The sequence below is a fragment of the Rattus norvegicus genome, chromosome 11, assembly GCF_036323735.1.
Source record: "Rattus norvegicus strain BN/NHsdMcwi chromosome 11, GRCr8, whole genome shotgun sequence".
In the NCBI taxonomy this organism is placed as follows: Eukaryota; Metazoa; Chordata; class Mammalia; order Rodentia; family Muridae; genus Rattus; species Rattus norvegicus.
In genome coordinates this window covers 84798227-84813100 of record NC_086029.1, presented here as the reverse complement: position 1 = coordinate 84813100, position 14874 = coordinate 84798227, and the positions used below count along the sequence as shown (strand labels likewise).

Below are 14874 nucleotides of genomic sequence, written 5' to 3'. Positions count from 1 at the left end.
CAGTTAAAGACATGAGTTCTCAGCTGTTTCTGCCACCATGTCTGCCTCTTTGTTGCCATAGATGCTTAACCCAATGGAACTGTAAGCCCAATAAACTCTCCTTCCTTCTCTGAGTTGCCTTGGCCATGGTATTGTATCACAGCCATACAAAAGTAACTAAGACACCAACCTTGAATGCGGATGGCAGCATTTTATGGGCTGGGGTCTGGACTAGATGAGGGGGGGAAGGGAGCTGAGCATTCACATGCATTAGTTCACTGCTCTGTGCTCTTGATTGAAGATGTAACGGGAGGAGCTGCTTTATGTTGCTACCAGCCTGACTTTACCCCAGGGAGGACTGTGTATTGTTATCCTTCTGTCGCTGTGGTAAAACACCATGACCAAGGCAACTAAAGGAAGGAAGGAAGGGTTTATTTCATGCTTGTGGTTCCAGAGAGAAAAAGAGTTTCTCAGTCTCATGGTAGAGAATCATCGCACCAAGCAGGCATGGCCACTGAAACAGCAAGCTGAGAACTTGCTCATGTCTACAACCATAAGCAAAAAGCAGAGAGAGAGCACACTGGGAATGGCAAAAGGCTTTGAAACCTCATGCCACACTTCCTCTAAGAAGACCACACCTCCTAATCCTCCCCAAACAATTCCACCAAAATCCAAACATTAAAGACTACAGGGGACATTTTTATTCAAACCACCATAGACTGTACCCTGGAATTGGGAGCCAAAAATCTCCTTTCTCCTCTGAGCTGCTTTTGTAAGAGTATTTTATCACAGCGACAGGAAATGAATCTATGCAAGTGTCTGGGAAGATGGTCTGCAGGCTACTGGTGGTATTCGAGTCTAGATGTGAGCGGCCTTGTCTCTGATAGAGCTCAGGTCACTGTACAGCCATAGTAGCAGTGCCCAGCCGTGGAATATTGGGGTCTGGGATGTGATACAGGTGTTCCATGGAAGTGAAATGATGGAAAATTGATTACATCCAGGCTGAACCAATACAGGTTCAATACAATACAGTAAGCAGATCTACTAAAGTCAATGAAAGCAAAATTTCTCACATTTAAAAAAAAAAGTTCAAGTACAGAAGGAGCTAAACCTTGAAAGGACCTTGGAGCTGAAGATATCATGAAGTGATAAATATACCAACACACATGTAAGTTTGTAGGAATACCTGCATATTACCATGTTGCTGGTCTATTGTTAATACATACTCTCTAATGCTTTCTTCTGAGAAAACCTAAAGGCGGTGATGGCCTAATAGGGGCAAGCACACCATACACTCAAGTATTGGATTTTCAATTTCAGCCATACCTCCCCATGCCCAACCATGAAAACTTCTTACAGAAAAAAAACTGATTACAATCTGTCAAAGAAATATATGATATAAGCTGGAAAGTCTCTGTGCCACTAAATAGGAAAATGTTCAAAGAATAATGGAGACAACAAAAAGACATCAAAGTCACATAAAGGGCCTGGCTGCCCAAATCTGTAAATATTTTAACAAAGTAAAGAATAATAAAGATTTATAACCATCGAGTAAACAGGGTTTGATGAATCCATAACGGCATAGATTAGTGGGTAAATAAATAGGAAGAAAAATAGATTTTTTTCCTTGCAGTAAAATGGCAATTAAATAATTAAGAAGTTCAAATTATAACATCCCTATTTGTCAAGTAAAAGTAATAATTAAATCAAAAAACATCAGTAGAAAATAAATCCAGTAGGTGAAAATTTCATGAAGACAGTCTTTTTATGTAGTCTCAAAATATTCCTCGGCAAAGTAACTATTAATTTTAAAACGAAAAGTAGCAAACGTACAAAAGGTAAGAACTTGAAAGCATCCTACAATTAAGTAACCCAGGTTGCTATTACTAATAATAGAACAAATTTAAATCCTACATCATGATACGAAGAAGCAAGCACACACATGCACACACACATACATGTACACATACATACATGTATGTGCATACCTGTGATTTGATTTGCCAAAGCCAAACATAGGGACATTTTACAGAATAAGTAGAGTGGGAGAAGATAGGTCATGGAAGAAACAACTGAATAATACTGATATATGGCAAATAACTCCACCAGGTGGTCCCACAAAGAACAGTATGGAGAAAATAGGACAAAGGGCAGACCATGCGTTATTAGGATGTGTTAGTTAACTTCCTGATGCCACTGCAGTTTCTTCAAGAGACTGCCCTGGTCTTTGTACAATTCACAGTGAACTATGGTGGAGCTACAGGTCAGCAAGTTATTCTCCCTTTACTTTTGTGTCCATATGTATGAAATGCAAACATGTATGTGCATCTTTGTATGTGGGCGGGTAGACACACGTGCAAATGCATGTATCTATGCAAGCTCCAAACTGGCATCATGTGCCATTCTCCACCACTTTTGACCTAGTTTTTTGAGTCAGGGTCTCTTGCTGAACCCAGAGACGACCACTCTGACCTCACTGGCTAGTTTGCCCCAGAGACCCCCTTTCTCTACTTCCTGAGCGCCAGAATTTCAGGTGGCTTCCGCCGTGCCCAGCTTCTACATGGATTCTGGAAAGCAGGACTCTAGTCCTACTTGCTTAAGCAATTGCTTATTTACGAGCCACGCCTAAAATCTCAGCAACTTATTTTTAATTCCGGGAACATAGAGTGATCCTGTTTTCACAATTTCTCTGTATAAAATAAAAGAGTAGGGAAGAAATATACATGAGGCTCCATTGCTTACCTCTCTGATTAGAAAAATCAAGTGTTCTGCCAGCATATTCTGGAGGAAAGGCCATGAGGAAACAGACACACATTTCTAGTCTAAATGAGAACTGGCACAGTTGCTGCTGAATGAAAGCTGGCGGTGTCTATGTAGCAAACGTGTGTATGCATTTATTCTCTAACCTAAAAATTTTGCTTCTCAACATCCATACTGATCTACTGGTGAAAAGATGAAAGGACGTATGTAGAAGCCTTTTATTGCAGCATTATTTATGGGGGGGAAAAGACTGAGAAAATGTTCAATAGAGGACTGACTGAATTAATAATGCTTCCTCCGCATGAGAGGACTGCTGATTCCACATAAATAATGTGGAATGTGTATATACCCTGCCATAAAAGGTCCATGGAAACATCAGTATGTAAATAATAGTTAAATTTGGCATGCCTCTGTTCATAAAAAAGAGGCAGTGTAATTATGTAATCTATTTTGCATGCATAATATAAGCTAGTACTTTATTTTTATATTTATAAATGTAAGAATAAATTAAAAATGAACAAAAGTAATTATGATGAAGAAACAAGGCAAAAGAGAAAGGGGAAGGAGTTGAACTCTCCTGAATATCCTCTATCTTATGAATTTAAATTTTAAAACATAGAGATATTTTTAGAGTATCTGTATAAAATAGAAATAAATTTAAAAAGCTGACACTTAAAAGTCTAAAACAAATGAGTGAAATGAATCTATTACATTGCTGGCAGCACCATGCAGAGAACTATTTTGAATGATACTGAAGCATAATTTATTGAATCAAATTATATATCTGGCTGTTTCTAGTGAAATATCACAATGTGGGGTGGGGATCTCTTCAAAACATTGTAAATTGTTTTTTAGAATTGCTTCATTGCTAAGAATGTTGGTTTGTTGTTTTGAGGTTCTTTTATTAGGATAAAACAAATCAGCCATTCTTGTGTATCACTGAAGAATTTTCAATATAAGTGAGAGAGACACAAGTACAATCATCGAAGTAAAATAAAGCATTTATATCTAAACTCAAATTGTAAGTGTTGTCAAGAACTCATACTTCACTTTATCTTAAATTCTTCACCAAGTATGATTCTGAGAATGCCTGCGAACAGAGACTAACATGGTAAAAACAAGATCCCTAACACTCTAGCTGAGCGTGGTCAGTAAATTCATGCTAGAGATAAGTAAAAAATGAACAAACATTTGCTTGTAAAAATATTTATAATGGCGTCATAACTCTGAAATACTTAAGAATAAATCTCAGAAAGAATTGTAAGGCTCATAAACTAACAACTTCAAAATACAGATAATAAGAATCAACAAAGACCTAAAGAAATCTGCATCTATGAAGAAAATATCCAAATCCGTAAATATGTCAGTTTTCTACAATTGACTTAGAGATTTAACATCATAGCCATCAAACCCTCAACACAATTTAAAAAAATAAATAATTTAAATTCTTTTTCTAAGTCATTTTGAAAAGAAAAGAATTTGTATTTGTTGCCATATCTTCTCATTTTTACAACAAAACACTTGGCAATAATCAACTTGAGGGAGGAAGGGCTTATAGTCCAAGAGAATACAGTCCATCATGACAAGGAAATCATGGCAGCATGAGACGGCTGGTCACAGTGCATCCACAGTCAGGAAGCAAAGAGATGGAAGTTGTTGCCCGCTGACTCTCTTCTTTTTCACTCAGCTCAGGATCCAGCCCGTGAAATGGTGCCACCCCAGAGTTCAGGTAGGACATCCCACCTTAATTAACTTTATCAAGATATCTTTCATAGACAGGTTCAAGACTAAACTGAGATGATCTCTTACAAGTATACCCAGAGACTTGACTGCTGGGTGACTTTAGATCTGTCAAGTTGACAATCAATATTAACCACCACAACCCATCCTTCACCAATTTGTTACAAAAACACATCATTTTAAATCACAACACATCATTCTTATCCCTTATACATTTCCTTTTCAGCTCTTAATGATATATATATATATAGTCTGTCTCTTAGTCTCCAAAATCTTCAAAAGCCCAATATCTAAGTCTTATCTAAGATTCAAGACAAACTCTTAACTGTGAACATTTAAAACACACCACATACACACACATGCACACACACGCACACACACACACACACACATACACACACACAACAATCAAGTTATGTATTGTCTTAGTTGTGGTGTATTACTATGACAAAACACCATGACCAAAAAAGTAAGTTGACAAGGAAAGGGTTTATTTGGCTTACACTTCCAGATCATAGTCTATCATTAAAGGACATCAGGACAGGAACTCAAGCAGGAATAAAACCTGAAGCCAAGAGCTGATGCAGAGGGCATGAAGGTGTGATGCTCACTGGCTTGCTACGCTTGATCGAAACACTTTTGATGGGGCTGGAGAGATGGCTCAGTGGTTAAGAGTATGGACTTTTCTCCCAGAAGTCCTGAGTTGAATTCCCAATAACCACACGGTGGCTCACAACCATCTGTAATGGGATCTAATACCCTAATTCTTGTGTGTCTAAATACAACTACAGTGTACTCACATACATAAAATAAATCTTTTAAAAAAAAACTTTCATAAGAGTGAACCACAAGACAGAGTCTACACTCAGTTGTTTTGGGATTCCCTTTCTTAATACAATTAATCTAAATATCTTCACTTTAACCTCAGGCAGAATCTTCAGACAACAGTCACATTCTGCACCAAAATAGTACAAGAATGATCTCTAGGCAACATACAAAAAAAATCATCTCCTCTGAAACCTCTTGAGCCAGGCCCCCAGACTTCAAATCACCCTCAGCAACAATGTCTTCCATATTCCTACTAAGATAGCTCATTAGGTCCCACTTACAGCATTCTACCAATTTCTAAATCCAAAATCCCAAAATATACATTTCTCCAAACCAAAGGATGGTCAGACCTATCAGAGCAATACTCCACTTCTTATAGCAACTTCTGTCTTAGTTAGGGTTTCATTGCTGTAAAGAGATACCATGACCAAAGCCAACTCTTATAAAAGAAAGCATCTAATTAGGGCTGGCATACAGTTCCAGAGGTTCAGTCCATTATCGTCATGGTGGGAAGCATGGCAATATTCAGGCAGTCTTGTGGCTAGAGGAGCTAAGAGTTCTGCATGTTGATCAACAGGCAGCAGAAGGGGACTGTATCAAACTAGCCAGACTTGAGCGTACGTGTGTGTGTGTGTGTGTGTGTGTGTGTGTGTGTGTGTGTGTGTGTGTGTGTGTGTATGACCTGAAAGCCCACCTCCACAGTGGCATATTTCCTATAACAAGCCCTCACCTCCTCCAATACGGCTTCCCCTGCTAACAGTGCCATTTCTCATAGGGCCAAGCAAATTTAAACCGCCTTACATATTTTTGCCATGCAATGGCACACTAAACATTCTGAATCCAAAGGGGACAAAATAGGAGGGTAACGAGGAATGGTCAAAGTGAAGCATGATTTAAACGCAGCAGAGCAAATATCAAATCCTACAGCTCCCTATTCCGCATCTCGGGCTCATCATGTAATCACAACGGCTGGACGTGACTTAGATAACTGCACTCGCCACTTCTGGCACAGCACACATAGCCTCTTTCTTAGACCAGATCTACTCCATGCCTGCAAGTTTCCTCGTCAGATATACCATGGTCCTAGCGTCTTGTATATCTCCTGAAACTTAGAATCTACAGATTCAATCAATGGCCTCTTGGGGACTTGTTGTAGAACCTTAACCCTCTCACACATTTCTGAGCTACAGAAGCTCTCTGGAGCCATGGACCATGACCATGACCATGACCATGGATTCCATGACCCCTCAACACTGCATCTTTCATCCCTCCCAAGCGATTAGATATGGGCAAGGCAGCCAGGCTCTGCTGCCAGCTTGAGATATCGCCTAATTTCTTTGGACTTCAGCTATATCAGCTTCTGGACCCTGAAGAAACCTTTCTTTTGGCAGTTGATTTATAGGAGCAAAGATTCCTGTTAGCTGGATTCTCGATTTCAGTTCTCTCCTTTCATATACGTTTGCATTTCAAGTCTTAACCTTTGACGAATGGGGATTAGCCATCAGGGTACATTTCTTATTGTCCCAGTGTAGAACAAGATGTTCTCTGTACTAATCACAGCCTCTTTTCCAGCATATACCATGGCTTCAAAGTTCAGGTTGATCAAGTTCTTTTCCTCCCCTACCAACTGTACATTTTTATATCCCTCTGCCCAGATTTCTGCTCCTGTTCGATGTAGACCTGGATAAGGGCAGTAAAAGGTAACCACACCACAGCCAATGAATGTTTTCCTGTGGAGAAATAACCTCCACCTAACTGATTAGTCCATTACTTTTAAATTCTACTTAATTCAAGTTCTCAAGTCATGGGCAATGAAACAAAATTCTTGGCTGAATTGTCACATGAATAGCTCCTAGCCCTGTTCCTGGTAGAGTCCTTGTTTCTCTCTGAAACCTCATAAGCCAGGCAGTCACTGTGTGTTCTCTCTACTTTTCTACCTTTCCAGTTCTGGTTAGACTGTCCCATTAAGCTGAGTTTCCAACATACTAGGACTTTCCTACCTGAAAGCATCAAACTCTTCCACATTCTAGGTACAAAATAATTTTAAAGGCCTAAGACCCAAGTGGTCATGTTTATCAGAACAACAATACCACTCCCCAGTGCTAATTTTCTGTATTAATTACTTTGCTCCTTTCTGTGACAAAATAATTAACAATAAGCAACTTAAATGGGGAAGGTTTTTATTTAGCTTACGGACTAATAGCCCAACCATGAAAGAAGTCTGGCAGCAAGAGGCTGAGTCTGCTGGCCACATTGTATCCAGTCAGTGTTCAGTTTATGATTCTCTCCTTTACACTCTGTCCACCAACTGTTAAAGTGTGTCACCTCACCTCAGTTAGCAAAATAAAGATAATGCTTCACAGGCATGATGGGAGGCTAGCCTGATATACATAGTTATTCATAAGTGTATTAACAGACTTGTCTCCATGGTAATTCTAGACCATTCCAAACTAATTATCCATATTAACTCAAAAGAGGGAGGGGATATGATACAACAGAGTAGCACTGCAAGAAAATAAAACTGAAGGGCTCACATTACTTTTTCAGATCATATAAAATCGAGTATCTCTGCCAGGATAAGAAAGACTAACAGTACAGTAGGACATAGAGCGCAGAAATTGGTTCACCTCCATGAACAACAGGCTCATCGCAAAGGTGCAAAGCCAATGTTTTTTCAACAAATAGTGTCAATGTACTTAAATACCTGGGGAAAGCAAACGCCAGTCCAAAATAAACACAAAGCAGAACAATGGAAACACAGCGTAGACCTAAAACTTAAAGCTGCATAGAAAAGCTGGGTGACCTTGAAATTTGCAAAGATGCCTTATTTAGACTAGAATATAAGCCATAGACAAGGCTCTTTAACTGCACCTTAAGAAATGTGAAAGCATTTGCCCTTTGGAAGATTCTGTGAAGAAATAAGATACATCATAGACTGAGAGGAGATGTTTAATAAGACTGAAAATTTAATAATGAGACAATCTTCTTAGGAAAAGACACAAATGCATACCTCAAAAGAGACATGTGAGTCACAAGTAGACCGTTTAAAAGATGTCCAGGGTCATCGGCCATTTAGAAATGCAAATTAAAGCAATAAGATGCTTCCACAAATGAAAGTGGCTAAAATTAATAGATGGGATACACTGAGTGTGGACAAGAGTGTGGACCTGAGACGGCCATATGCAGCAGTAAAAGTGGAAATGCTACAATTACTTTGGAAAACAATTTGTTAGACTCTTAGAATGTTGAGCGTCTATCATGGGGTGACACACTGTGTAACTAGGTATATGCTCACAGGGATGATGGAGCACATCTATAAAAGAACCCATATTATGATTCATAATAACAACAAAAAATGAGTTAATTCAAATACTGGTCACAAGCAAATTGAAACGTACGCCCATGTAATAGGATACTTTAGGGAATAAAGAAGAATGTACTGTTAATACCATTAACAAAAAAAGTGCATCTTACATTGTGAATTTTGGTATCCTCCTACCAAATTAACACAAAATACGTTATAAAAGACAAAAGAATGTATCTTATATAATATCATTTATGTACAATTATAAATAGAGATGTTAACCTTTAGTAACAGAATGCAGATAAATGACTACCTGTGTATGAGGGAGGCAAAGGGGGAGGAAGGACGATAAGTGTACTAAAGTCAACTGTAGGGGATGAGTCCTGCTGTTAACTTCATGATGGTGACACTTGTATGAATATACACTATGTCAAAATCGACTATATTATGAACTTAAGAGAAATTTTTGGTTTGCCATGTTAATTCAACCTTTATAATGTAGGTTTCTTCTTATGGTACAGATCTTGGATTCCTTTCTTATAAGCAAATGTATTAAGAAAAATACACATGCAGATGAGTTAGTAGGAACAATTAGAAAACCAAATCTAAGTCACTTTCTGATTGCCTATGGATATAACACATGGGTATAAAATAGTGGAACTTACCTTTTCGCTCATACACAGAGACTGTAATGCTATTATGGGATTCAACAAGATGGTGAAGTTTTACAGATTGCTGCAAAGAGAAGGAAAAAAGACAACATTTATCTGTTTAAATATAGACCTCGGGTATTACTCAGTATCGTGCTAGCTAAACATGAAAGGCTTTAGGCTGCCAGCTGAAGATCCTGGGTAGGAACAGAGGGCTGAGGGTCTGTCACTCAGAGAAAGGGATCTCTGCCCAGCAGTTGGAGTTGTGTTCTATAGCACAAAGATTTTCCAAGAGCTGTCTTCCCAGTGGTGATTTGTTTTGATAAACGAACTACACTGGGAGTAAATCAAGGCAAAGATTCAAAAATAAATAAATATGTGTTTTATTCCACATTTAGTAAGAAAGTGTTTTGTGAATGACCTTTTAACTTGTTCTGGGGTATTAATTTTTCTAACAATTTCAGATTTTCATTTTTTATCTTACTATCATTATTGGAGATGTGTCCTAAAGGACAGGCTCATAAGGCTCCACCTCTCCTGGGGGGACTGTGGGAAGTTAATTGTTACTAGAAGAGAGAGAATGATTTTCTTCAGTGGTGTTGTCACTGGTTAAGTTGGCTTGGTCGAGAAAATAACAACTAATTCATGCTTATTCAGGTAACCCTAATTAAACTAAGTGAAACACACACACACACACACACACACACACACACACACACACACAAAATCATCAAAATAGGAGAGGGCCTTGTTGGGAAGAAGGGTTTCAGTGGGATAGGAAAAAGTATGATTGATGGTAATGGGGAAGGAAAAAAAGAAAATATATATATATATATATTTGACCAGATATAGATACAGAGACAGAAATAAAGTTATATAGATATGGATATGGATATAGACAAATGACATATATATTAAAAATTTCATAAAATTGTATGTATATTAAATTGTCATAGAATTTTAAAAAGACACTCTATGAGTTATTTATAAATCGGATAAATAAATCCTAAGACTATTTAGTGCAATCGGGTAATGTCAAAGAACACTATGCTACTAATTCATCCTTTTGTTCATTTGTGAATTCACTCTACCAACATTATTAAGCAGCTTTTTGTATACCAAGTAGTTATATAAATATGTTTAGAAAGAATAGCTATCCACATGTTCCTATGTAATAGAAGTCACTATAAGTGGAAAGTGTGAACCCATATATGTAAAGATTCTCAATACAGTTTTGCTTTAGTAGCAAAAAACTAGAAAGCATCAAAGAGTCTACCAGTATTCAAAATAGTCAGCACATAGTTATAAAACTACTTTAGAGCTAAAGAAAGTGTCTATACCAATATGGGACAATATTAAAGATGCATTCAGCTAAAATGCAACTGCAAAATAGTGCACAAGGCACACTTTTATTCTGTGAAAAGTGTGTATGTGTGTGTGTGTGTGTGTGTGTGTGTGAGAGAGAGAGAGAGAGAGAGAGAGAGAGAGAGAGAGAAGTTAATATTGCTAAAATATAAAGAACAGCTGGCCCTCGAAGTCCTAAGAGTCTGACTGATTCTTTCTAGTGATTCTTTCTGTATAAAGGGTTCTGTTTTCATTTACAGTGTTATTCTGCTTTAAACCCATTTTAATATATTCATATATTGTTCCTAGTACAAGAGAAAATGGTTAGCTAATTTTAAGTCTATTTTTATATTTTGACTCAAATTACCTATCAGCTTTAGAATTGTATTGGTGCCCTTAACAAAAGTTGTTTAGATGGAAACGTGAAATAAGAAGTCATGTCAGCAGGTAAAGAGTGAAAGGAAAGTGTTCGGATCCTGAGAGTGGGTGTAAAGAATCAAGATCTATAATAAAAGGAAGAACAGGAGCTGCAGCAGCCTCTGAAGATGCGTGCAGAACAAAGAGAAAGCGTTCCTTTGTGTTTAAGCTTACTGAAGCTTAGGAGAGTTAAACACTGATGACAAGCTCCTACGAAGGGGCAGAGAGAGGAGTCACTTGTGGATTTTATGAGCACCCCAAAAAGGTAGAGCAAGCATCTGGGGGTGCAGGCAGATGATAATATCTTAGGACACTTCCTCCACTGTGGTGAGCCGGAGGGAAAGCCAGGGCTGAGAAAGCAGAGCATTTGGCAACAGAGGGAAAGGAGTTGAACAAATTTCGTAGGAGGCTCCATCTTGTGAAATAATTTGTGAGATGATCTGCTGAAAAGTCAACGATCAAAGACAGGCATTTCTAAAGAAAGATGGCTTGAAACACATGCCCATATCCTGGTAGTGTGGGAGAACACCTTGACCTGGGATGCACAAGACTTGCAAGGAAGAAAGTGACACTTATGGCCTCCTGTGTGACCCACCCATCGGTTCTATGTGGGTTTTCTCCCAGCAGCACCTACACCCCCTGCTGTAAGTGTAAGGTAACCCAAGAGCTGAACTAGAACTTTGATAAATGAACATCAAACAAACAAAAAGATGAAGGAATTCATAGTAAGAAGGGGGTCCTCCATCTTCTGAAGGACTGGGATGCGCGGGAGAGGAAAGGTGTCACCCGCTGAGCAGTAGCAACTGTGTTCTGTTTTCATGAACAGGCTCTCGTTTGACACGGATTGAGTAATTCTATTTCAAGATTCTTGTCTAAGAACAAGCCCGCCATGGGACCTGGGGAAACTCACCTGTCTGAGGTCATACACGGTCAAAGCTATGGAAATGACAGACATGAGGATGATGGCAAGAGCATATTCCTTGTAATCTTCACTGAACCACAAACAGACGCTGAAGAGTTGAAAGATGTAAAATGGATTTAGAACCTGTTAGCAGACGTAAAGACAGGAAGACGAGAATGGCATTTGGGCTCCACACACGGCTGTTCCCTGACTTGTTTTCATAATCAGCACCGTGATAGCAATCACCCCACACAATATGCTATGCTTCTTGTTGTTGCGTGCAATCAGCAATTTCCAAGACCCAGCTATGAATGTCACGGAGCCAAAAGTCTAAGCCTTTAAAGTGTTCTGATCTCCCAGAGCACTTAGTTTAATCACTGCTGCACTTAGCAATCTACAAAGCTGTGCTTGATGTGTCTGTCCTGTTAAGCATCTGAGTAATGGGCAAAGAGTAGATGTTATCGTCCCTCACTTACACTTCCTGAACTTCAGAAAGGTGACACACTCAGCTTTACAGAATTGAACTACTTTAATCTGCTGTCCCCTCCTGCATACAATGCCATTAAAGAACTTTTAGTTAATGAATGAATGAATGAATGAATGAATGAATGCACTTTTCCATAAGTGGGAAGCTAAGTCATGTAACATGGCATGCTGTGACCACATGTCTAGTTCACTGGAAGACAGCAGACATTAACACCAACAACTGTATCCCTGGTATAGCTTAAACTGTGGTGTGTCCCTCCTCAAATTCCCTGTAGTTGCTCACAAGGGCAGGAATCCTGGCTCCTGGCTAGGCAGGAAGCTCCCAGAACCTTTCTCAACCGATTTGTTTTGCCTTCTGCCCTCCTCAAACATTGAGAATGCACCTTGAATTTTGGAAGCCTTTGTAAGGCAAAGATAAAAGGAGATTGAATACCAGAAACACACAGAGTGCTGCTATATGGCTTAACACTAATAAATCCAACAGTAAACGCACAAGAGGACATTTTTATCTAAGTGCATGATGGGCAGCCATTCTTTCACCCTCTCACACCCTGAGATGAGTAGATCATGGAAATACTAAATAAGTGGGGTTTTCTCCCTACAGTTTTGAACGCTAAAGTAAGTATATATGCTGCTGGGAAAAAAAAAGTGATTCCCTTTCCTAAAACAAATGTGACTTCAGTTTCACAGAATTGGAATGAGCTAAGCAGCGTAATACTTGAAGAAAGGGGGAAATCCCAGCACCCATCCAAGTCGTGAGATGAGAAGAGGACACCTGAGTGTGGCCACATTTGTAGAGTGCAGTATGCACACCGAGCACCGAGCACATCCAGAAGGCAGGCTTGGTGTCCTCTTAAAGCAGAGAATAAATTACAGTCACTTATTAACAAGTCTCATCTCCAAATGGCCAGTCCACAGACTCATCATTTTCTACCCAACGTCCCAGCAAAATACTGGAGAAATTACCTCCTTGACGAGCAGCTTCCATATAGGTATGATTTCAACATCAATAGCGTTAGGTCCACATATTAGCCTCCTGCAGGAAAAACCACAGATTGGCCACTCGTCCACAGCAATGAAAGAAAACACATCCCCAGTACATTCATAGAAAGGCTCTATTCCAGATTCCTTTTCCTCACTTCTGGGGTCAAGCAAAGTATCTCTGGTCACATTGCACCCCCAAGCCATGTGTCTCAAAGTAACTAAAGAGTGGGAGGGGTCCCAGGATAAAACCAGTAGACAGGATCGTGATACTTCTATTGAACTACACTTCCTGAGGTCTAAATATTTCCCTCGGTGGTGCCTTTGGTTTCTAATGTTGCCTACTCTCTCTCTAATACTTTCAGAGCTCAGAGGCTCTCACCTCTGTGCCTCATCCCTATATAGCCAAGGAAATGAAATGGAGAGATCATGGACGTAGAATATGTTTTAGTGACAGGGAAATACAATATCTATTGTTTCTTCTCATATCCAGGAGTTCTTTGGGCTTAATATTTGTTTTAAGTTGAGCAGAAAAGTCCTTGATTCTCAGAAAAATCCCAGCATACAGAATTATGCATTCCACTAACTGAAAGTCCCCAAATTGTGTTGCTTCGATTACACAGGGACATGGCCCCTGATGAATTCCTTTCTCGTGGGGAATAGAACCATTCTCTGTGCCTTCCATTTAGACTCTCAAATAAAACAGTTATGCAAATGCATAGGCTATGCCCCCCCACTTTTATGTAAACAATGATAATTTAGGACATTTCATTAAAATGAAGACTTGCTTTAGTAGGGGCGGTGGACATACTGAGATTCTGCATTTCTTATAAGCATGCAGGTAAATTCTAGTGTGGCAATGCTCTGCGTCTCCTCCAAGCCACAGGAATGGCTCTCCACCCCTCCCATTTTAAGATTTGTGCGTGTGTATGTATGTGTGTGTGAAAGAGAGGGAGGGAGGAGGGAGGGAAGAGGGAGAGAGAGAGAGAGAGAGAGAGAGAGAGAGAGAGAGAGAGAGAGAGAGTTTATACATGAGTGCAAGTATCATAGAGGTCAGAAGAGAGCATTGGATTCCCTAGAACTGAAGCTAACTGAAGAGTCTGAAATGGATTCTCAGAGCCAAGCTCAGGTCATCTGGAAGAGCAGCAAGTGCTCTTAGTGGCCAAGCCATCTCTTCAGCCCCTTTTACTTTCTTTTATGACTAGAAGACTAAGGCCCAAATGAAAAGACTCTTATTCTATCAAAGCCATGCAGATTCTAGACAGCCAAGTGCCCTGATTCTGGGTCTAGTGATTGACTTGGAATTGTGGAATTACATAACCATCTTGTATGGCATTGATCCAAAGCACTCTAAATGTTGTTATATGGAGCTCAGTCAATGTGCATGCATGTGTGTGTGTGTGTGTGTGTGTGTGTGTGTGTGTATACCCACCATGTATACATATGTGTGAGTATGCATGCACGTGTGTGTACCTGCCATGTGT

The 14874-nt window shown here is 39.3% G+C and overlaps 1 protein-coding gene across 7 annotated transcripts in view; it reads right to left on the bottom strand.

Moving 5' to 3' along the window:
• Window positions 1–14874, bottom strand: part of Atp13a4 (ATPase 13A4) — a 137734-nt gene that overhangs the window by 51647 nt on the left and 71213 nt on the right. For all 7 annotated transcript variants that reach the window (XR_005490999.2, XM_039088105.2, XM_008768796.4 and 4 more), the window contains 3 exons: window positions 13376–13445; window positions 11933–12067; window positions 9277–9346 (listed from right to left, as the gene is read on the bottom strand). Coding sequence is in view for 6 of the 7 variants with exons in the window: in XM_039088105.2 (XP_038944033.1) it covers window positions 9277–9346; window positions 11933–12067; window positions 13376–13445 (275 nt within the window). In the remaining variant the exon portion in view is untranslated. The remainder of the gene's footprint in view (window positions 1–9276; window positions 9347–11932; window positions 12068–13375; window positions 13446–14874) is intronic.